This window comes from Lipophrys pholis, assembly GCF_963383615.2.
Source record: "Lipophrys pholis genome assembly, chromosome: 7".
Classification (NCBI taxonomy): Eukaryota; Metazoa; Chordata; class Actinopteri; order Blenniiformes; family Blenniidae; genus Lipophrys; species Lipophrys pholis.
The window spans coordinates 17568653-17591971 of record NC_137638.1 but is presented as its reverse complement, the minus strand read 5'-3'; the positions used below and the strand labels follow the sequence as shown (position 1 = coordinate 17591971).

General features: G+C 39.2%; 3 protein-coding genes across 4 annotated transcripts; 2 read left to right on the top strand and 1 right to left on the bottom strand.

The window, feature by feature from the left end:
- The first annotated feature begins 9724 nt into the window (after positions 1 to 9724).
- On the top strand, positions 9725 to 13306 carry sftpbb (surfactant protein Bb). The gene is made up of 11 exons (XM_080467656.1): positions 9725 to 9912; positions 10188 to 10240; positions 10360 to 10434; positions 10656 to 10778; positions 10862 to 10984; positions 11093 to 11173; positions 11257 to 11440; positions 11516 to 11658; positions 11890 to 11970; positions 12197 to 12307; positions 12781 to 13306. Exons 1-11 carry the CDS (start codon positions 9861 to 9863, stop codon positions 12823 to 12825), a joined length of 1071 nt encoding a protein of 356 aa, XP_080323782.1. The 5' UTR covers positions 9725 to 9860; the 3' UTR covers positions 12826 to 13306.
- A 35-nt stretch (positions 13307 to 13341) lies between these two features.
- On the bottom strand, positions 13342 to 18327 carry usp39 (ubiquitin specific peptidase 39). 2 transcript variants are annotated; one of them, XM_080467654.1, is made up of 14 exons: positions 18093 to 18327; positions 17522 to 17593; positions 17155 to 17233; positions 16968 to 17062; positions 16757 to 16893; positions 16174 to 16326; positions 15875 to 16100; positions 15703 to 15777; positions 15423 to 15490; positions 15056 to 15244; positions 14731 to 14873; positions 14514 to 14649; positions 14318 to 14404; positions 13342 to 13621 (listed from the first exon to the last, which is right to left on the bottom strand). In XM_080467654.1, the coding sequence occupies exons 1-14, from the start codon at positions 18109 to 18111 to the stop codon at positions 13568 to 13570; spliced, it is 1533 nt and encodes a 510-aa protein (XP_080323780.1). In that variant the 5' UTR covers positions 18112 to 18327; the 3' UTR covers positions 13342 to 13567. The 2 variants fall into 2 exon arrangements, with proteins under 2 accessions (XP_080323780.1, XP_080323781.1); XM_080467655.1 differs by having other exon boundaries at positions 17942 to 18158.
- cUnh2orf68 (chromosome Un C2orf68 homolog) lies at positions 17964 to 21783 on the top strand. Its single transcript, XM_080467657.1, has 4 exons — positions 17964 to 18156; positions 19546 to 19661; positions 19751 to 19896; positions 19972 to 21783. The coding sequence occupies exons 1-4, from the start codon at positions 18047 to 18049 to the stop codon at positions 20092 to 20094; spliced, it is 495 nt and encodes a 164-aa protein (XP_080323783.1). The 5' UTR covers positions 17964 to 18046; the 3' UTR covers positions 20095 to 21783.
- The last annotated feature ends 1536 nt before the right edge of the window (positions 21784 to 23319 follow it).

Sequence of the window (23319 nt, the reverse complement as noted above, 5' to 3'; positions counted from 1 at the left end):
TTTGTTTTTTGCCATAGTTTCCCATTCAATTTAAAAAAAGGACTTGAAATATTTTTGATGTACTGGTATCCTGACCATTTAGCAATAATTTATTTTAAAACAAAATAGATTTTTTTTACTAGAATTGTTTGTGTTTTTTGTTTTGTTTTACATATTGTCTCTGGTTCCTGATCAAGCGCCACAACACTCATGAACAACTGAGCAGCTATGGTAAAACTACAGCACGATAACCTCCAATGTAAAGAATTCAAACTTTCCAAATAAAAGGTTCTTTATTTTATTCATTTGGATTGTGTTTGTCATGTCATCCTCGTAGATCTGATCCACTTGCAGCATGTTTGCTGCTTCTCCTGAGATTAATAGAAATATTATTTATATTCTATCCTGTTTCTATCTCCAGTTTTATAGATGCTGATTGTGATGCAGCCATGTTTTTCTCCTGTCCTCACACTGAATGTGATTCATTTACTTATTGACAATTACGCTGTATTATTTTCACCACAAACATTTATTTTGCTTTTCTGCCCTTTACTGGACAACCTGGGATGTTAATTTACAGTCAAGATACATTTAAGTATGGAAAAGATTTAACTGTGTTGTTCACGGATGTGAGTGCAGGTTATAACTGTAACCCAAATGTGACTGCTGTAATAGGAGTAAGCCAAACAACAATTATGATAATAACCAAATTGATACAATTCAAAAGAATACAAACATTAGGTGGCTGCCCATAACAAAATAAAAAAAATGTATGTAAGAATGGCCGGGCACTGATGAGCATCCCAGGAGGCCGACAACATGGAGAGGAGCCACAGCTATGGGGGGCCCCACCACAGCACACCGCCCCTACCCAGCAGGTCAGGAGCCCACACTACGGTCAGTGAACCACTGTGCAGGCCTTCCACCGCGTGGCCAGAACAGTGTTCTTTTGACAGATATGTTTTATTGGGTTTATTTGTCCAGTGTGGTTGTGCGTGGGTGTGTATGCATGTATGTATGTGTGTGTGACTTCGTATGTAATATTGTAAATAAAATTTGTAATGAAAAAGGAGACCCCAGGCAGAAAAGCCCCTGCAATAAGTAAGGAGCTAATGGGTCTCTCAATAAAATGAACACACACACACACACACACACACACACACACACACACACACACACACACACACACACACACACACACACACACACACACACACACACACACACACACACACACACACACACACACACTCACACACGACATGTTCAGAGTTGAGATTTGATGATTGTGCAGGCCACAGAATTTGACTCACAGCTTTTTCATACTTATCAAATCTTTCTGTGATCCTCATAATACAGTATTTAGAAGGATGTAAAAAACTAAATCCCTCTCATCACATCAGAATGGAAATGTGTCACTACAGGATAGTGAAAGACATTCAGAACATTGCTGTGTTGATTTGCAGTGAATTGCAAGGACGAGTCCCTGCAAAGGCACAATCAACTCAAATCAGAGCCTTAAAATATCCAAACAGCGTGACAAAACCACCAAATCTCCACCGACTCAAACATTCAACTTTCTCACCCATCTGCAGTGTTCTTCACATAAGCTGGACACTTCAATAATAATGCAATAATAATAAAACAAGCACAGGTACATGAAAGGTAACAGAAGCAACAAATCATTCACGTGCACAGAATTGCAACTTAGAACAGCAATACAATACAATTGGCTTGTAAACCAAAATGTAAAAACCCTGAATAAAGTCCCAATGTTAAACAAGCAATAATGTGCTTTGGCTGCCAAGCATCTGTCATGGGGTTATTCTTTCTTTTCTAAGAAGCAGCAGCGAGGGCTGCAGTGGGTGTACCTTTCTGGTAAATGGTTGTCTCGATTCAATAAAATGTAAAATATGTGTGAACTGATCAGACATGATGAACTGGAATTGTAGCTTCCAGTTTACAGCAAGGTTCTGTGAAGATTCAACAAACACTTAAATATGGTCTTCATGTGATGAAAAGTATTTGGTTTTGTTTTGTGTGTGCATGCGTGCGTATCCTGTTCAGGGATATCTACCGTCTGCTTGAGATTGGGGTTACACTCAAACGCAGAAAGACACACTTACATTCTCACCTAGAGGCACATTAAACCAATTAACCTCACATGTATGGACTGAAAGAGGAAACCACAGTACCCTGAGGAAACCCCACACATGCAGGGAGAACATGCAAACTCCACACGGAAACGCCCCGGCGGGTATTTGAACCAGACAAGAAGAAAAAAAACAAGCAAGTCCCTGTGATATAGGTTATTACATTTTCAGATTAAGAAATGTTCTGAAGTTTGACGACTTGTTGTTGCTACATCTGATTTAGTATTCTAATAAGTCCGCTGTGTTTGTAAAAACACACACATGAACAAATGAACAGACACTAGGTTTTTTCAGTGTGCAAGATTTTTGCAGTATGAGCTTCACATAGAACGGGAAAGCCCTGACAGCATTTCCTCATAGCTATTCTTATCCGTCCTCATCACTAGATTATGTTCAGAATGCAGGAGTCTTGAATTAGTGGCAGCGTTTGTGTTGGTTTTTTTGCTTTCGCAACATTAGAATTTGTAGTAATGTTGTTATTGAATACTAAAATCACAGTGAAATGATGTGTGTTATATAATAGTAACTGCAAGATTTCCAAGGCAGCCTTTTGAACTTCATAAAAAATATTAGAATAGTTTATTTAATGTCAACTAGGGTTGTTGCATAATACTTATTAAATGCAATACTGTTATTGCTCGTTTTTAAAAGTGATATTTATGTATAGTTGTCAAACCAAATCCGATTTAAATTATTTTATAATTGCAAGCTTCTGATCATAGTGGCGCTCAATCTGCTTTGACATTTGTTTGGTCATTCTAACACACAATGAAATATTTTATTTGATCTCATTTCAATTGACCTGAAAGTGGCACCATTGTCCGTGTATCATATGGAATCCATTCCATAGTCCAGCCGTCCATCTACTCCACATCGTGTTTGATAAGTCCAATAAAAAGGATTTTTTTGCAGGCTGAACATCCGTACAATAGATCTTTACAATGTACAAGAGCATGTAATGACTGGGGGGAACTTTCTGGCACGATAATAAACCAGTTTGCTGCAGGGACTATATTACCATTTCTACAGCCTCTTCTCTTCAAAATCTACCGTACATGTTTCTTACAGCTCTTATAATAAATTAATCTAAATAAAAAAAGTGAGGGTAGAAATTAAAACGTGTTATGGTGGTGGGGTCAAATCTAAAGTCCACCAGTCACAACAGCTCTACATTTCATTAAGGTATGCATATCAGGAATACTGCATTTTAAACTCTTATTAGATTAAGTACTACCAATTCACATATTTCCCTTTCGGCTGGATAATGAGTTGGACCTCTCAGGTTTTCTGGGATCAATGTGCCCTCTATCCCCAGGGGCAGAAATGATATTTAACAGCACTTTGGTCAACCCTTGTTGTTTCTAAATGTGTTATGACTTGATCCAACTTTGCTTGGTTGCAATCAAACTTTATGCTTCACGTATCTTGAAAATAAATGGTAAAAGATTGAGGTGTTCTCCAACCCTCCTCCACTCTTTTAAATCACAACCTTTCATTTATTGCTTTTGACTGACTATCATTTTGTATTGTCTAAAATTTACATGAGAACATAAATGACAAGGAACCAAATCAACACATAGTGTTGAGGAAGGTGTGTCGTCTTTAGGGTGTTTCTGCTGTGGCAACTGACACTTGAATCGAATACAAAGCCATTACAAACAATAAAAAGATACCCGGAGAGCGCAAATCAGAGGCCGTCAATGACAAGTTCATAGCAATTATCTTACGTGAACATCAGGTACAGCCTTCGTCACAAATATTTTAATACTTTCCATGGGAGAGTACATTTATCCTATTCATACGCCATATAATTGCAGAAGGAGAAACTATTATAAAAGAATGTTTTAGGCCACAAATGTCAAATGATGAGCATCTAGTTCTTAGCTCAGCTACATGCTGCCGGGTGGACAATGACCAAAGACAATAGAGCACTTGACTTGACAGCAAAAGGTTTCATGTCACATACTTCAAAATACAGGACCGTCAACGTGTGTGGTCAGGCATGATCAAGACAAAGGCTCGTACTATTACATAACGTTACGTTTGTAAGGATGGGAAACTTATTTACAGATTGACCCACGTCAAAATAAGATAGATGGACTTTTGATGAAGACTGTTTAACTTTATCAGTGCTAAAGTCTTTCAAACTTTCAATTCCCATAGTCACTGAAGACAGAAGCAAGTCGTTTTCAGGAACTCAGAGGGTCTGCTCAGTGCACCCTGTAAATCAATAGATAGCTAAATCGATATATCGATAGATAGTAAATCGTAGTTAGCTTGGAAAAGAAAATAGGTTTGTAGGGGAAATCTAGGGCCCTGACAATAAAAAGCGATTGAGACCAGATGTTGAACGTTGACAGCTGATTTTGTTTCAGATTGAACAACAGATCTATTGACTCACAGGATATTTTTTATTTTCACTTCTCTTCTGAATCTATGCTTGTGGGCAATTGTTAAACATGCCTGCAGGCGGTGAAGATGTGGGTGTGGCCCTTTAACAGCCTGTAGAGAAGTAAATAACAAAGTCCTCTTTCATTTTTACATGTAATAGATAGGACATTACACCAAGAAGTAACAGAAAGAATGTATTGTTTGTGCTCTCCACCAGCGGGCATGGTTGAGGAGGAATTACCTTTAATTGCTTTTGTTAGAGTAGTGTTTAGCAATAAAATCATCTGTTGCCCATGTTTAGGTTTCCATTTCGATTTGGTGCCCGTCAGTAATGTTTCAACTCTTTTTGGGTGAAACTATTTAGCATTTTTTTGGAACTGGGTTTGTTTTGGTTTTTTTAGTTGAGTTATTTCATCCTTTATATCTTTTTCTTTATCCCAGCTAAGCCAGCTTTGACATAACCCAACAGAAATAAAACACTGCATTCACTCTAATGCTGTGCGCGAGCTTTAGAAAGTCAGAGGAAACTAACTCAAGATGTCAGATTACTTGTTGACAAGAGACGCTGCCCTCACTGGCAAAGTCTTTCAATAAACAGAGATTACAATATGTGGTTTTCAATCTTCTCAATAAGAGCAGATTTGATTGTAAAGTATGAGAGTGTGTATTAGTTGACATGTAAAAGAAAATATTTGAACTTACCAAATCATCATACAAATTCACCAAAAGCCACATTTAGGGTCTAATTAACCAGGGTAACATGATTTCATTAAGAAATACAAATAAAACACATGTTTTAATCTTAGTATATATATTGAATAGGTGAACACATCCAGCATGAAAGATAAGTTTATAAGATACAATTAAAATATAAACTGAAAAAAACTCTGGAAAATAGAATCTTGCCAATCGTGTATTGTTTAATACTGAGAAGGTTTTTAGACTTTAGACTTTAGACTTTGCTTTATTAATCCCTTGGGATGACTCCGTCAGGGAAATTTGAGTTGGAAGCGTCACCTTAACTTAACTAAATAAAGAAGTGGCAAAAAGAATTAGACTCCTAGCAAAATATAGTACAAGAAATATTAAATTATATAAACTCATAACTAACCTTAACTTATCTAGATATAAAAATGCCAAAAAGAGTAAGTAACAACTCCTACCAAGATTTAGTACAGCAAGAAGAACAAGAAGAAATCAACACTCTTCAAAAAACATGCAAATCTGAAACAGAGTTATGAAAGTGTTTGAATAATTATTCTTAAATTTAGCAAATTATCTTTCAACATGTGACAGTACGTACACATCCACTGAAACTGAGCCATCAACAACACACAATGTTCTGGCACACCCGAAACAACATAAGGATTTGTTGATTTTGGAAGGCAGTGAAAATAAAAGTATATATTAAACAAGCCAAGATAATAAAGAGTTTGCACATTTTAATTTGACTGTTTTGAATCATTATCTCATTACGGAAGTCACGAAGGTCATGAGTTTGGATTCTGTTGAGTGGCTTTCAGAGGAGTGGACACTGAATATTCCTCCTGTGAAGCCCATGTTTCTAATCTGGCTTGGTTGCTGGTCTATAAGTCTGTGTGGGTTCAAAACAGCCAGCTTGTAACGGAAGTGACCCTTCTTCACCTAGAAGTAGCTTCACCGCACATAACTCTGCTTAAATGAGAGAAAGTAAGAAAACTGAGTATGATGTGGAGGGCCATAATGTGTTGCGTTTTAATGATGTATTTACCATCTGCTGTGCAATATCATAGGTCAGCGACTGCCACGTAATTCAAAAGCAGTATCTTCACTCACAAACATGGATGAATTGACATGACAGGTTCTATCATGGCTTCAAATACCAACTCTGTGCGTGCGTGCGTGCGTGCGTGCGTGCGTGCGTGCGTGCGTGCGTGCGTGCGTGCGTGCGTGCGTGCGTGCGTGCGTGCGTGCGTGCGTGCGTGAGTCAGAGGTTAAGAGTTGACTCCAAACTGCCCGTAGGGATGACTGAGTGAGTGGATGGATGGATGGATGGATGGATGGATCAGTTAGAAGGTCAAGCATGAGAAGCCATATATAAAAAAGAAGAATGTGTCCAAGACGAATTCTGCAGCTACAACCAGTGTCACTACTGAGCTGACAGTTTACTTACTAATTTGACCAAATAACAGTGATGTCCTCAAATATAACTCACTATAATAACCTCCACAACAATCCTAATCATATTTAATTAAATCCATAAATGGGTGAATCAGGTTTTGTAACAGATTTGTTACTCTCATCTGAAACCATCCATTCAGAGGAAAGAGAGCTGTGTAATATCAAGTGAAGTGACAGTATGTAATGTGTACATTCAATGGAGGCTTTGCCAAAACATCCATTGACGTCACATAAAGTACCACCCATGTTTTTCAGGCCAGACTACTTTAGGAAATGTCTCATTCTGATCATAGATGGATATCTAATATAAAGGAACCGTGGTTTAGAAACCTTAATATATTAGTGTAAAGTGCTAAGAACTGTGAGCAGCAGTCATCAAATGTCTCAATGTCATTCAAAAAAGATATTGTGCTTGTTGTTAAAACCCTTTTAACATTTCTAAATATATGTTGGTAATAAAGCAAATTAATCATTTGAACTAATGTTTTAGACTCTCTCCCTAAAAATCACAATGCCATCAATTCTTAGTGGTAATATGAATATAAATTCACAAATACTAAAAAAAATATATATATTGGTTAAATGAGCATAGAGCCCCCAGGCTTCACGCAATGAGAGAATGAGTGAAGTTATACCTTCATCAAGTTTGTCAAAACTGTTGAGGATGTTGTTATTTTAAATAATGAATTACATGGCAGATAACTGTGTGATAAGTTTGGTTCCGTCATGCAGGGCCGCTATTAAAATAAAAAAAGAAATAAAATGATATCTTCTGCTGCCATCTACTGGTGGCTTAGAAATCTCTCGATCTCTTGTCTGGATTACAAAATATTTTCTGTTTGTTTGTTTATAAATAGGTGTGCATTTCAAGTGGTGAACGACAAGAAGATCAGACCTTGTTAGAAAATAGTACAGTGGAGTGATAGCCCATCATGGGCTCTGGTTATTTATATCTGATATATGTTGCATTTCTCAAATTAAACTATCCAATCAGAATTGCTGACATTGTAACATGGATTTCATCAATACTTTTTCAGTTTTTGTCTGATTGCTCTACAAATATAAAACACACGGGTGAACTACTATAGTTGGCCACAAAGGCACACGAGTGTGTTCACATTTAATAAATTCTTCTTTGATGTGCCTATAATTATTTGACTGAGGGCTGGGATGAGGACTCATCATGCAGGTATGTAGGCCTACTGCTGATTACATAATAATAAAATGTATTGTGCAATATGTGCCACTTTGAATTACGGGAAATGTTTCCCTGAGGATGTTATGTAATAAGCGGTCGAAAACCCTACACAAACTGTGAAAAGATTCACACTGCACCAGAGCTACCAAAGTTTGCTGAAAAAAGTGAAGAGGGATTTATGATAATCAAACTTTGATTAAACGATGGCATTTTTATAGGTCTGGATGAATTTGTAAATATGTTCAGTTGAAAAAGCCTGTTTAGGATCATACTCTAATAAATACTAAATATCTGGGGTTCATATGGTGTCCAAACTCGGTCCTTAAAGGCCAACGTCCTGCATAGTTTCATTCTTTTTCAGTTGCAACACACCTGATTGCAATTGTGCACTTATATTAAACGGCATGTCCGTGGGGATGTGGCGAATGTCTATTATTTTTTGCGAAGAAAGCCTCAAATGTTTACATCTCACCTGCAGATTATTTACGGGTCTACCAGGGTTTCGGTCGACCACAGCAGACACGTGTCTCAGACAAGCTGCTGTCTGTAACATAGCGATGTGTCTCAGGATGCATTCCAGGCAGCATTCTCAATCTGAAGTATATATTAAAAAGGGGGGAGGAGGGGATAAACACGAGTATAGGTTATGTATATACTTGCCTATTTCCTATTCGGCGACATACATTGCATTGTGTATCCCTACCCTATCAAAAACCAATGAATGAAGCCAATTCAAACAAATTCAATTATTCTCCAAAAGTTTAATTGAAATGCTGTGAGTCTGTGATTATGTTTTCTTACCTGTAGCAAGAAGTATCTGGATTTGTTTCAGGTGGATCAATATCGTCAGTATCAGATATTACTATCTGAAAAACAAATAGAAATGTCAAAATAAGAACGATGAAAGTTAAAAAAAAAAAAACATCAGGCTCTCACAGTCTGCCTCATTACCTGTCCAGGCTGAATTGTTGCTGAATGTCCCAGTGCATTTCTGAAACATGATTATTTTTATTTTATTTTATTATAATATTAATTAGTACTGTCCTTCAGACCCACAACAGTCATCTAAGAATGTAGACATTACAAATAGCTAAAGTTCCTATTGGTTGATTACACCTGGAAAAGACCTCTTCTTAAATCTGTTATTTATTTATTTGTCCCAGTTTCATCTTTAGGTTTGTGTTTGGACTCTGATTTTATGGTTCGAAGACCTGAGAGAAAACACTTACATTTATCAACAATTTCTAATTGCTTCCATAATTGTTCCTTTACCATATATGTAGTATATATCACTGGTGAAAGGTTGACAGTATTGTCATAGATACATTGATCAATACATTCATACATGAATATGTATTAATAAATAGATAGATAGACGTACCACAGTGTCAGCTCGATTGAATTTAGCTGTGCTTCTTGATGCAATGACAATTTCAGAATCACTATGAGGCATCATCCACTACTGCAAAGACAAAAAAAATAAATCAATAGATTATTTACATCCTTCTTATACTCCACCAATTTGTTTGGCTTTTCTGACCCAAGCACATATAACCTCTGGGGAGTCTGGATACAAATGGATGTATGTTCCTTCTTGCATGTCCTCCATAAATGTTTGTCTCATTGTCTTGACAGCTTGTTTGCGTGTACCTCTGAGTCAACAAATAAAATAACAGTTTTCCCTCTTGGAGGTTTTAAAGCACTTCCATCAGTTCAATGTTTATTTAGTAAAATAAAGATAAGATTAATAATAGGTGTCACCTGAACTTTCCCCCGCCCCCCAATACGTCATGTGAAATACAGAAGAGGATTTATGGCGATGCATATTTAAGTGCGCATGCGCAGTGCCTTAAGGCTCTGATAGGCTGAGAGGCTCAATCTGTGTTTCCGGAACGACTCAGACAACAATAACACTGCTGTTTGGTTTTTTTTCCCGAGGATCATCTGAGCTTCATTTCCGTCCTCTGCTCCCTGAAGACATGGCAGCCTCGGGGTTTGTCCTGCTGATCTTGGCTGTGTCTTTTTGGTCCGGTAAGAAGGTTCATTTATTATGTCAGTCTGTCGCCATTAAACCTGCCGTCATTTATCAGGATTTATGAACATTACTCCTAATCTATGGCCAGGATCTCGGAGAATCACAGCGAAATAATTATATATTTAAAAAAAAAAAAAAAAGAGCTAACACGATTCCAACTAGTCCTCAAAAAATGGGATTGTTATTCGATCCCGTTAGTTATAAATATATATATATATTTTTTTTTTTTTTAATGTATCATTTGTTTCATGTCTGGGTGTTTTCACTGAAGGTTCCTCCAGGCTCATCATCGATCCTGTGTCATTATTCAGTCAGAAATCTCTGGTAAGTCTCGATAGAACACACACACGTTCAACAGAGTTGAAATGTTTCCCTTGCTATCCAATCCTACTGTCCTTACCTTGTATTATTGAAATGTTTTACATATGTTCCTTCTTGATTAGACACTGGATTTCTGTCCAGAATGCAGTCAGATCATTCAGCTGTCCACTAACATGATTTCCAGCAGAGACACCAAGGTAAGCAACCAACTGATAAGTTTCCACCGACTTTCACTTCTGGTTTTTCTACTTTTGGCTGCATTTATGGGCTGGGTGATAAAGAAACCAGAAGTCACACTAACCCAGGGGTTTGCATGAGCCTAGAATGAGTTAAATGGAGCCTTATGTAGAAAAAAAACACACAAATTCAGACGCCACTTTCTATAAATCATAGAGCATCATCTACTGTGCATTTGCAGGAGACTGTATACAAAGCATTGCATGCTTTGTGCCACCGCCTTCCCAAAGAACAGGCACACGAGTGTGAGGCTCAGGTGAAAACTTACCTTCCAAAGGTCCTGCAGCAAACATCCGCACACCTGGTGAGTTTCCCTTGTTTAGATGAATAACACTTCATCCCTTAGACACATCTAAAGAACGATGTCTTGTTTTTGTTTCTCTGGAGAAACCACGAGAGACCTGCGAGGCTTTTGGACTTTGTGCTTTGGGAAAAGAGGAAAAGCAGAAGTTTCTCCACTCTGCGACCGATGAAGCCGAATCCAGCTCTGCACTTGCTTCTGAAACTAAGGTCAGCTCGGGAAAGCAGAAGCGACATATGAAATTAAAGTGAAGTGGCCCTTTGTTTCAGTGTTTGTGTGTTATAAACCTGGTCCTCGTTTACGGTTCCTTTCTGTAGGAGCAATTCAACCCAGTTTGCACCCTGTGCTTGTTTGTCATAAAGAAGCTGGAGACTCTGCTGCCTCAGAACGTGACAGAGGTAAATCCTCCTTTCATTTTTTGCATCGCCGCAGGTACACGTCTTTATAGCGTAACTGGTTTCACCTCCTTCTTGCCCTGCAGGACACTTTGAAGAAGCTCATGGGAGAAGTCTGCGGTCTTGTACCAAAAAGCTACAAGGACCAATGTGATGATTTTGTTGACAAATACGGCGTGGAGATCGTGGAGTTTCTGTTATCCTCTGCTGCTCCTCACACCATATGCACTCTTTTGCACCTCTGCTTGTTTAACGAGCAGCCTGCTCCAGGTCAGTATCAGCCCGTTTTGCCTCCGGATTAAACGGGATGCTCACGTTTCTTCAGTGGCTGATTTTGTTCCACAGAGGTGATCGCGCCGTTGGACTGCGAGTCTTGTCGCACCCTGGCTGCGCTTAGCCGACTGCACCTCGGTCTCAACGCCTCGGAATCTCAGACTTCTGCCTTCCTGCGCTCTGTCTGCAACCTTCACCCACATGCCATTCCCAAGGTCTGACACTCGTAACAGTCTTAACACAGGCAACATTTTGTTTTGTCCATGTCTGAACTGTATGAACAGGCACTATGGTTGTTATATTGAATCTAAAAATATGCGCATTTTCTATATCATGTCAGCTCCTTTTTGATCAGTTTTAGTTTTTAGCTAAATGATTTGAGGTTGTAAATCAGGCATCATGACTGAAGACTATATTAACGTGAAATCCTTTTCACTGTGTTTTAGTGCGGCGCTTTCACCAGAACCTATGGCTCAGAGCTGCAGAAGGTTTTGGGAAAACAGATGGATGTTCCACACGTTTGTGAAGTAAGAATGATTAAAAATGACCCAATGGTTCAGACAGAGTTACAACTCTGCAACTTGTTGTCTAGTAATCCCACTGACAAGATGTCCAGTTCAGAACAAGAGAAACCTTCAGCACATTACTGACATTAGTCTTCAACGTTTCTGCCCATGCAACACCCACAAAATGTGAATACGGTGTGGCCATTACAACTCATGAACGTGTGCTCCCTCTGTCACTGTGCTGCAGAAGGTGGATCTGTGCATCACCTCAAAGAAGGTGGAGCTGCTGGGAGAGAATCGTTGTACTTGGGGACCGAGCTACTGGTGCAGGGACGTCGAAACCGCCCAGAGATGTGGCGTAAGTGATATTCATTATCACTTCTAGTTCCACATGACAACTTGTGTAATATCTTTAAACCAAACCTCCTTTTATGCCCTGCTATTGGTTTCTATATTTGTATTCTTTGTAAAGACCCTCATTTTTAAACAATTTAAAACACACAGCTGCATATGAACTGAGACTTCAGATTCAGGCTTAGACGTTTTCCTACATGACTTCAGCTTACGTCATTCACTTAAACAGAAATATGCCCTTACACTCTTATAACTGCATTGCCTCATTTACAATCCAGTATAGATCAGTATTGTAGGGATACCAAGGTTTCAGTTTACAATGGGTACGAGTATATTTTCAGTTAACAGCAGTGGCAGTTCAACAGCAACAGCAGTGGCAGTTTTTTTTTTTTTTTAAGAATTACAAAGAAAAACTAAATACTTTAACATGTTCTCAAGATTCATACATATTCTATCTTATGTGTGTTTAATCTGCAGAATCGAGCCTTCTGTGAGACACACATGTGGAAGAAGAATGTGTGAACTGCTGCGCCCACCCGACTGCAGCTCTCAAATGAGAAGCACACGATGACCTACTTTCTCCAAATGAAAGTTTCTGCCGACAAGTAACAATATTTTGTAAAAGTAATGCACTGACAAGCTACTTAGTTTCCACGTAAATGATCAGGTTCACTTGCTTTTGTTGATGTTCATGAATCTCTGTGTTGACGTATTTACAGTTTGCATGAAGTGTCAAGAAACTGAGGCTGGGCTTCCGTCTGAAGTGTCCGTTTCTGCTGTGATTTTGTGAAGATTGTTATGATTATTACTGCAGACGCATTATGAATGTGAAAACATGTAGAAGCCATATGATGAGCTTTCAGACTATATGTCTTAAAAGGCATTTAAATACCACTTTGAATACCATTGGAGAACTACTTCACCTGCTCTATTCTTCTTCTGATGACAATCCTGGACTCAAATGACCACATATCAATAAAACTTCTGAAACTACTTAAAATCAAAGTTGTGTTGTTCAAATGTGACATGCAGACAGATCTGTAGACTACACCTGATTTATTAAGAAACTTCAACATAGTAAAAACATAAAACTGTGAAGAAAACATGTCAACATTTACATGTATTTACTTATTTTTTTGGAGCTGTAAAGAATGTCCAGATGCTCTCTTGCCACTCTCAATAGCCAATGATATAAAAACCCATCATAAGTCCAAAACAACGACCAAAGCTTTGCTCATCCACACTGAAGAGCACTCTGGCTGACTTACACCCCGATGTGGTTGTTTGTGTCAGTGGGACTCTCTTGTCGCTTCCAGATCTGAGGGAAGAAAAACATGCGCGTTACGCAAGAGTCCTTATGAAGTTCAAATTTGAGCATGATACGATTCTTTTGAATGCTGATGGCAATATTTTCATTCTGAAAACTGTGATGCTTTATTCAGGTTTCAACTACTTTAAACTTATTGACTTAACACATCCAAAATTAGGGGAGTCAAACATAACTGGGCTTACAGGATGAAGCAGGTACGCAAACGACACAGCAGACATAAACTCAACATCTCACATTGTGTTGAAAGCCAAGAAGAAGAGGTGGTTTATAAATCTTGATTTAAAGATAGACAGAAGCCCGTCTCATGTGCAGCTGACTGCAAACTGCAATTTCAAAATCTCAATCCCCTGCGAGCCCCAGCGTGATTTCAGGCTCCATTAGCAGCATCTGATCAGCTGACATGAAAACTGCAGCTCAAAGTTGACCATGACGGGGTTCAAAAGCACATAGAAAGGATCTTAAATTGGAATCTAAAATGAACCAGAAGCCAGTGAAGTGAAGGTAAGACAGGGAAAAAAACAAAAAAACAGAACTTCTGCTTACAGGCTCACTTGCCCCATTCCTCTAGGGCACCACCTATCTGTCATACAACATTACTGCATGACAGAATAGAGAGGACGCTTCAGTGTGTCTGACGTTGCACAGACGAGATTCACAACATGAAACATTTTGCAAAAGACTTGCCTGAATGTAAGCCTCTGACAGTGTGATCATCTGAGGGAGGATGTCCGTCACCTGCAAGTCCTGCATCTCGTACCACTTCCCAGTCCCCTGATTGAACAGACACATTTCAATTTACTCATCACCGGTATTTGTTTGAAAATACATAACAAAGCTATTTATCTTTATTTTTTGTTTCTGATGCCTGTGCATAACTTACGTGATGCAGAACATGTATTCTGTATGCCCCCTCTGTGGGCTTCCCATCATGCACTACGTTTGCAACAAGGTCGTATGTTGTGTTTTTCTCTGTAACTTGAGCTTCTTCTGTCAAGTACTCACGGAGGTCCACATTCCTGTTGTAATAAATAATCACAAGGACAAGTTATTTCTACTAATAGCATTCATATGTACTCAAATTGGATATGAACACTTACGTGATTGGAAAGTTGACGATTGTGGGATTCTTCTCCACAAAGAAGTTGTTCTTGGTGAATCTTTTGATGCAAAAGATGAGGTACGGAGGCAGTTTGGTCAACTGGAACCTCTTGAGAAAATTCTCCTTGTAGGTTTTATATTCCTGAATGTAAATGAGACACAAACATATATATGGTGACTCATACTTTAAGTGTGTGGCTCTCAGATCAAACTGTTAATTGCAGGTTTTTGTGGGGATTTCATTGTATAAATATGACCCGAAAGCATGTTGTTTTTCCTTCATTTTGCCTGTAGCTGTCACAGTGAGATGTGGAGGAACTGTACCTTCTCTGTGCTGCCATTGAACTTGCCCAGGATGTTGAAGAGGGGGACCTGTGGGATAATGAGCTGCTCCTTTTCATCCTTGTACAGTGGCGCTGTGGGGAGGTCAAGGGTCAAAAAGAGGAAGGTAGACTCCGACATCTGCTCCTGGTATTCCTCGGTCACAAGCAAGGCCTCTTTCTCTTCTGGGAGCTGAAATGTATATAAAAAAAACATGGATTGGTAAAAAGGATAGAAAAAGACTAAAATCACAAGGTGATAGTTAACAAGTTATACAAAACATGGTTTCTGCCTTTTGTAGATTGTTTTTCTTCTCACACCTATGTATACTGGAGATGAGTGGATGAGTAAATATAAGCATGAAACTCACTAAATCTGGGTGAGGAAGTTTCTTGGAGAAGATCCGCATGGAGCCCTGAAATGCTTTCGTAAGGATTGCTGCAAGGACAGAAAGAAAGAGCAGTGGTTCATCTCACAATCCTTAGAGGATTTTTTTACATCTTGGTTCTCATGTGGCAAAAAGACAACTTATCACATTTAACATTTCTCATTAGTGCATGCTTTTCTTTACGTTCCACAATAAATACACAATTTACAATTTATTAAAGCTAATCATTTTAAGACAAAACACTGATCTTTTGGACACTCACATGGCTTTTTCTTTGTTCCTCCGAGAGCGCCATGAAGAGCGTTCAGGAACCACGTCATAAAGTCCACTGCATCACCTGAAATTCAGAGAAGAATCAATCAACATCATGAAGAAGTCTCCTGCACATGCTAACTGAGAACTACACACACTCTTCTGGATGTCGAAACGCTTACCTTGCTTGGTAATTTGGAAGTTCTTCTTGCTGCACAGCACCACTGCCTGCAGCATCTCATGGGGAGACACGTGGGCCTTGAAGTTTCTGGGATTCCAAAGTTTGCGCATCAGCTCACCAAACCTCTGCACCAACAGAAACATAATATCTCCCGGTGGCCTGCGGATTCCTCTGTAGTTCTCTTCCTCCAAGAAATAGTTTCGCAAAGGTGGAACATTGGAGAAAGCCTGTTAAAAAGAGGCAACTGTTAAAGTGGTTGATGTTATTGAAAGTCTCCGTAACAGTGACAGTGCCTCATACCTGTAACACCACGTTGGCATAGTCGTTGGCTTTGATGTTGTTAAGCCCAACAATGCCTGGCAGGTAAGTTGTACCATCGTACGCTCTGTAAAGTTTACCCTGCTTGTCCAGCCCAGCAATGTGCTGCTTGGTGAAAGTTGGCTTGAGAACATACTATAAAAGAAAAAAAAAAAAAAATCACTTAAAACACAGCCTTAAATGCATCTACATTGATTTTTCTTTGGAGGTGCCTCGAAAAAAAGATTCATATGATATATAAGCATATAACATTGAACATGGAATTAGATATGACCCAGAAGGGACACTACAGTCAGCTAAACTGGCCACGAATTTACTTGTATGCAACTGGAACCTTTAACACAGGGAATAAACAACACTTAGGTCAAATTTGTATGTAATACTACTAACCTAACTTACAAGCGTGCATACTGATTTATAGGATAAGATTCTAATTTTCCCCAATATGTTCACTTTACTCTCAGTCATGATGAGATTTATAATTTCTCTCACTTCATATGCTGAAAAAACCAATCTATAACAATTAAAATTGCACAGCAAAACATTGAAGGAACCGTTTACTTACAGTGATGTCTTCCAGAGAAGAGTCAATGATCTCATAATTATCAGGCAGACAGTAAAACTTGAGCGTGTGCAGATTGAGGAACACATGATGGGTGAACTGCACACTGTGAGTGTATGCATGAGACTTCAGGCCTCGACCTGCAGGAAAGTGTGCGTGAGTGAGCCCAAAAAACCAAGCAAGGTGCATAATCAACTTAAAATGACCTGCCTACCTTGGAAGTATTTCCCACAGATGAGGCAGGCATATACGTTGATGTGTGAAAGAGAGATGGAGCAGAGCTTCTCAAAGTCAAAGTCCAAAACACTCCTGAAAGACAAACAAACAGGACATAAGGATGCGGTAGAGAGGATGAAAATAGTAGTTACAATAATACAATAGGACATTAAACTGTAGCTTGCCTGTTTATGGTGTCAAGATAAGGGCAGTGGCGGCTTCTTCGGTCTTCAGCTACTCGCCCACGTCCTATTTTTCTTTCCACTGCAACAGAAACTGATCCATTATAACAGGAATTATGGCTGCGGATATTTAGTTAAACGCGAGTACGCAATACATGGTAGCTTAGTTAGCGTCGCTAGCTCAGGACACCATGTTTTCAACACACGGGTTGCTTTAGAGGGGCGGTCAACTTAAACTGAAGCGTTAAGTTGCAACCTGCTTGTCACACCGGACGAGCCCGTGTCTTATATATCGAGCGCACAGGCGGCTAATAGCTAAAAGCTATAGCCGAATCAAACGTTGAACAGACGATAAGTCAGTTTAACTTACCTCCATCGTCGTTATCGTCGTCGTCCAAATCAATCTCTCGTTCTCGTTTTACGGAAACCATTGCAATCGTTGCTTTGATGATAAAATGATGGAGAGAACACACAACTTAAGTTTTATTGAAGAGCTGAATGGTTCAAACGCCGAGTGCTTCCAACGTCGCGGTGGTTGCACGTCGATAACGTCACGGCTGTTGCCGAATGGCAGACCATAATCTATCCCGGAGTGATACAGCTGACCACAACAATCATTCATATGTGCTTCAACTCTATTAGGATGCACATATTTAACCTTTGAAAGTACGGTTTTCACTAAAATGTGCTCCCATTTCTATATATTATAATGATCCTTTTCAAATAATGGCATTTATTGTAATTACTAGTGTTAAAACTCCGGGAGCATCAGAATTGAACCACAGTTTACCGTTAGCTAGCCATGTAGCTTTTTGTCGGTACACACGCTGAGATTGACTTATTTTCCGCTCATTTGTTCACAAATTCACTCACTGTACCCAAGCTGTTCACTGTAATGGATATTTTAAAAGAGGACGGGGTCCATGAGCTGAAATACAAACCCAGAGGCCGTTTGGACATGAGCCATGGCTTCCTGCACCATATCCGGAGGAACCAGATTGCGAGGTGATTTCCTGGACGACTTGCTGTTAGCTATCGCTAGCAGGCAACACGTACTATTTACAGTAAAAACAAACCAGAGATTTGACCTATAGACTCGAGATGATTCAGTGTGCAACTCTGCTGCATTTAATAAACCACGAAAAACATGAGTGCAGCTTGGCATATTGTTGAAACGAGATCTCGGATTATAGTATAACAAGGCCATGGGCATTGGCTGTTCCTACAGAGGATCAAGACACTGGAAGTGACTTTACTGACTAACCTAGTTAACGTCGTTAACACACTATATGTCATACTTTTATATTGTTATATATGTAATGGTACAGATTCCACTCGCACAATGTATAAAAAAGTGTGCTTTGAACGAAATACTTTCACTACCATGAGCATTTCACACTTGATCTTTAATGTCGATCGTAAGTTCATTGATGGTATTAAATTCTATAAAGAACATATTTAAAATAAAAAAAAAGATTGCAAATATAGAATTATAATCCATGCTCAAAAACACCACCATTTTACATCCAAGTGTATTGATAAGTAATTTCGAATTTGTCTCCAACTCCTACAGTGAATGTTTCATGTTAAAATATATTCAAGTTTTGTCATTGTAGTTATCATTTAGTGTATGTTTTATAAAAATTTTGCTCTGGTCCTTTCTAAGATGTCTAAAACTTTGTACCATCAACTCACACGCAAAGATAAACAGATTATGCAGTCAAGGTCATTACAACCTAACATATCCCACATTTGTCAGTACAGTACATGGAAGCCTTGAGGTCAAGTGTTAACTTTTCATTTTTATAAATATATTGACTACATGATGTGCTACTCAAAAGTCAAAGTCACTACTTCATGGCGGCATCGTATCAAAGAATGTGTTTATGGGTTAATTACAACGTGAGCATGTACGATCAGTGGTCAGCTGATGGCATGACGTCACACGCGTGTTTTCCAGAGTATTCGATTTAAATAAAAAAAACGTTTTTTCTAAGAAGAGGGCACAGTACTGTGGGTGTGGTGCTGCTTTGGTCACAACTTTGGTTGTGTCCTTGTAGAAGTGATTTTCTTTATTCAAAGCAATGTTGAACGTATGATAATATGCAGAATAAAATCAGCAGTCTACAGTTCACAGAATTTGGTTCTAGACATTTACTTCAGTAAAGCTAATTTGTGTGATGACCTAAATCTATAAATATTCACTTTTTTTAATGCAATTTCTATCAAAGATATGCTGGTATGAAGAAATGTTCATCCAAGCTTTGATTCAATGTGGGAAAGTGAATCTATGTTAACATTAACATTGTGATAGGTGCTTTCTTAACCAGCCATCCCTCTGATCACCTGTCGCATTCTGTTTGTTCAAGCATGACTCTTTGTTTTTCTTTAAAGAGATGATTACGACAAAGAAGTGAAACAAGCCAAAGAGCAGCAGCGGCGGAGGAACACAACGACTCCTCGAAAGCCACGTCGGCCCGACATCCAAGTGTATCATCCTCGAAGAAGACGTGAGAACCATGTCCTCTCTAAAACTCCCTGCTGATGATCGTACGCCGCTTACGAGTGAGAACAATGCCTGCATATGCTCATCTTGTAGATGGATCAGAGCCAGGAGCCGGTGCTGACACTGAAGAGTGGAACGAGAGCGGGTCAAGCACGGACACGGAGACTCAGGGAACTGAACTCTTCTGGCTTGACTATCAGGCAGACTCTGGTGCCGTTACATCCTTCATTGTGCACAAGGTAAATACACGTTCCGTTTTTAAACGTTTTGTTGTGTTTGCCTTTATTTCTTCAATTCTCGCTCTGTTTCCTCAGGAGGATAAGCCAGAGAAGGTGGTGGATCGAGTTGCAGAGAAGAACATCCTGAGCGCAGCCATGAGGGCAGCTTTGGAGGCTCGGATTCGAAAAGAAATTGACAAACGACGAGACAAACGCTGAGAGATGTTTTCGTCCAGCAGACTAAAGTGACTGAGGACGTGTATACTGAAAAGTGCAACGGCTCAGATTCAGTTCTGTGCTTCTCCGAAGCACCGCCGCAGTGTTCAGGGCAAGAGGAGGCCACTGGGAACATGTACAGTGACTGTGAGCTCTAATGTGAAGTTCAACTGAAAGGAAAAGCAGTTGGATGGTCAGTTTGGTAGTGAGTTAACTATCAGGTTCATGTTTATTACGTCTTGCATCTTATAACGTTTTTCCACTTGACTCTGCTTGCCTTGCCTCAACTCGACTCGGCTCAGTTCGTACGTTTTCCTTTATAAGTACCACTGTGGCGTAGGCGGAGTCATCAGAGCTTTCCCCTGTTGTGCAAATAGAATCTGTATCTCCTGATGCGGAGCGAATATGCAATGGATATCAGCTCAATTAATAAACTAAATAGTATATTTTTATCCATATTATTCAAAAATATTGATTGTTAGGATCGTCCTTCACGGTCCAGTGTTTCGGTTTAACTGGTGCCCCTGTTAACTTGTGTTATCTGCCACAAGCCGTTTGCTGCAGCTGACATTAACAATAAGACAAACAAACGGTATTATACTTTTAACTTTGATCTAAATGCGGTTAAGCCGCGTTCGCCAGGACAGCTACGGATTTTGGTCGGGTTTTTAACATCTGCTGTGACAAAGGACGATCAAGGAAACCGGTCACCAGTTAACAGGGAAACCGGTTAATCCGAAACCCCGGTGGTATCCGTGGCTCAGAGACCTCCCGATAATCGTAGCGGGTCGCACCGTCAGGCTCCCGACAAAAATCGTCAGCACGTCGCCGCTGCTCTACGGGGTTTATTTTTGTGCGTCTATCTCTGCTTGTAAGCGTTGTTGCTGTGATCAGGTTTAAAAAATGACGGGGGCAAATGTAGGTACAAGTGGTAAAGCAACAATGGTCTTGATTCGCAACATCAAGGACCTTTTATTTGCATTTTTAGAAGTGTTTGTGTCTGGAGTCGCTATTCGGTCAGCGAGCCCTTACAGCAGTGCTCCATCCAACGTGTTCCTTGTGTTTACAAAGATCTAGTTTTTATAGGAAAGATTTAAACTGATGTTTTTGATCAAATGCTCTCAAAGGAATCTTCGTGTATAACATTTTCAAGTTGAAAAGTCTAAACAGCGTGGTTGTGTTGACAACAATGTTTTGTAGTTTCCAGTGTTTATATTTATTTGGACTTGTTGATAGACTTTTATTTTTGATACAATAGTATTTTTTGAAGACATTTTTTTTAACATATAAATAGAGATGTATACAAAAGCGATTTGCTGTCTAATTGTGTGTTGATCTGAACCTGAACAATGTGAATACATTCTTGATGTCTTTATGCCAAAATGAATGTGAAAGCAATATGTTGACCCATGCATTCCTATTCTGAAACATTAATTAGATTTCATAAAATGTTGGTAACAAAATCATGACTTTAGCGTCAGTTGTCGGAAGGGCTTTACACCTTTTCCCCACCAGGTGGCAGCATCAGGCAAACTCTTCAGGCCTGTTTGTTTTTACCCTCCATGTACCTCAACAGCAGTTTAAGCCAATTTTATTCACTCACCAACTCTTAGTGAAGTGCTTGGTAACAGTGGATTTTTTTTGTATAAGAACATAAATATGCAGCTTTATGTATAAACAAATTTCAACTAGTGTGACATGTGGACATGAGTTTTTACTCGAAAATAGCTTGAAAGCAAACCTATCACTGAAGTGCAGTGATGGTCAGGGCATCAAGCTTGTGACCACAAACACCAAAGGACTGCATTCAGCTGAGAGTCTGCTGCTTGCCAGTGCCAGTTTCAGTCTCTCTCACAGGCTGCCGGCTTTCAAAAGGAGGATTAAATCCTACAAAAACAAATCACACATTGAGAACTGAACTTTTAAACCTGACGGGCAGTAAGCAGGGAATTCTAAATACTAAATTGTTTGAATTCTGTGTCAGAAGCCGGCATGAGTTTACAGAAAATTGTCAGCGACAAACCAGAAATACAGTATTTTCCTAGAATGGGTCTTTTTCTTTAAACAAACATGCCTATTGACTTGAAAACAGCATTCCACTCATTTTGAAGCACCACCTCAGGTGAGATCTCCTGAAGTATTGATGATGGTTTTGTGCTGCACGTCCAAGCATTTGTTCATTTTCTTCTTACTGGGGAGCAGCTCTCCTAATATTTGCTGCTTTTTCAGTTCGGAGCAAACCAAACAAGTTCAAACCTGTAGGACCGTGGTTAAACCTCCTTTACCTTCCTTTGAATTCTATTAATCTCCGAGAAACACGCGTAAGTATCACTACTAAGTTATCAGCAAGATGAAGCCCAAAGGTCACCAGTAATGACAAAATCAAACTTCTGAAAAATAGCATAACTCTTTATGGCCTTAAAAATTGAAACTCCATCGTTTCAATGATAGATATGTAAAGGCTTGAGGACATTAGATAAACACTCTTGGGTGCCATTTTGCATAATAAAGTCAATTCAACAGCCTTAAACTAGCCAAAAATCTTTTTCACCTTTAAAATAATCGAATAGAATTTTGTAAAAGATTGGCGATCCACTTTCCATCACATCTGTCAGATTATTTTAATGTCTTGTTTTTTTGTCACATAGGTGATAAACTCATAGCATACGGCACACGGTCACTTACACTACTTTGATGTGCACAATCCCTATTTCTATTATGAATACTTACATGTTTTAGTTCAGTACATCAATCAGGGGTTCTTACTGAGAGAATCAGATGCTTTACTGAAGCAAGAGGACACATTATTATTCATGTATTTTATGACCATCAATTTACTATTATTAATATGTGACAAATTATAGAGTTCATCAAATATTGACACTCGCTCTATACAAGGTTAAAACCTAGACACCTACAGCTTTAATATGACCTTGTCTTCATAAGGTGAAACACAACAATCCAGTTTTTCCTAAACCCCATGTATTAAAATGTGCAAAGTCATGTTCCCACTCCCATCCCCTCAGTGGGGTTGACATTTGGCCAGAGAAACAGTTGACCCGCTCTGCAGTGGAAGATTAACTTACTGTTTTCATTGATACTTGAAAATATGCAAACTGTGTCCACTGACCACATGGCTGGTCTCCTCAGGGTTACATAAACCTTTTCAAGAAGCAGAGGGGTCTCCCAGTCATTGGTGGGGCAGAGACACTCCCCCCTTCAGTCGCC

What these genes read in the sequence shown, in the direction of transcription:
- cUnh2orf68 (XM_080467657.1), top strand. Translation starts at nt 18,047, where the DNA reads ATGGATATTTTAAAAGAGGACGGGGTCCATGAGCTGAAATACAAACCC. An exon ending in CGGAGGAACCAGATTGCGAG is followed by an intron (nt 18,157 to 19,545) that starts GTGATTTCCTGG and finishes TTTTCTTTAAAG; the next exon opens with AGATGATTACGACAAAGAAG. An exon ending in CATCCTTCATTGTGCACAAG is followed by an intron (nt 19,897 to 19,971) that starts GTAAATACACGT and finishes CTGTTTCCTCAG; the next exon opens with GAGGATAAGCCAGAGAAGGT.
- usp39 (XM_080467654.1), bottom strand. An exon ending in CGACGATAACGACGATGGAG is followed by an intron (nt 17,234 to 17,521) that starts GTAAGTTAAACT and finishes TTTCTGTTGCAG; the next exon opens with TGGAAAGAAAAATAGGACGT. An exon ending in CTGTGGGAAATACTTCCAAG is followed by an intron (nt 16,894 to 16,967) that starts GTAGGCAGGTCA and finishes ACTTTCCTGCAG; the next exon opens with GTCGAGGCCTGAAGTCTCAT.
- sftpbb (XM_080467656.1), top strand. Translation starts at nt 9,861, where the DNA reads ATGGCAGCCTCGGGGTTTGTCCTGCTGATCTTGGCTGTGTCTTTTTGG. An exon ending in CACTTGCTTCTGAAACTAAG is followed by an intron (nt 10,985 to 11,092) that starts GTCAGCTCGGGA and finishes TCCTTTCTGTAG; the next exon opens with GAGCAATTCAACCCAGTTTG. An exon ending in TAACGAGCAGCCTGCTCCAG is followed by an intron (nt 11,441 to 11,515) that starts GTCAGTATCAGC and finishes TTTGTTCCACAG; the next exon opens with AGGTGATCGCGCCGTTGGAC.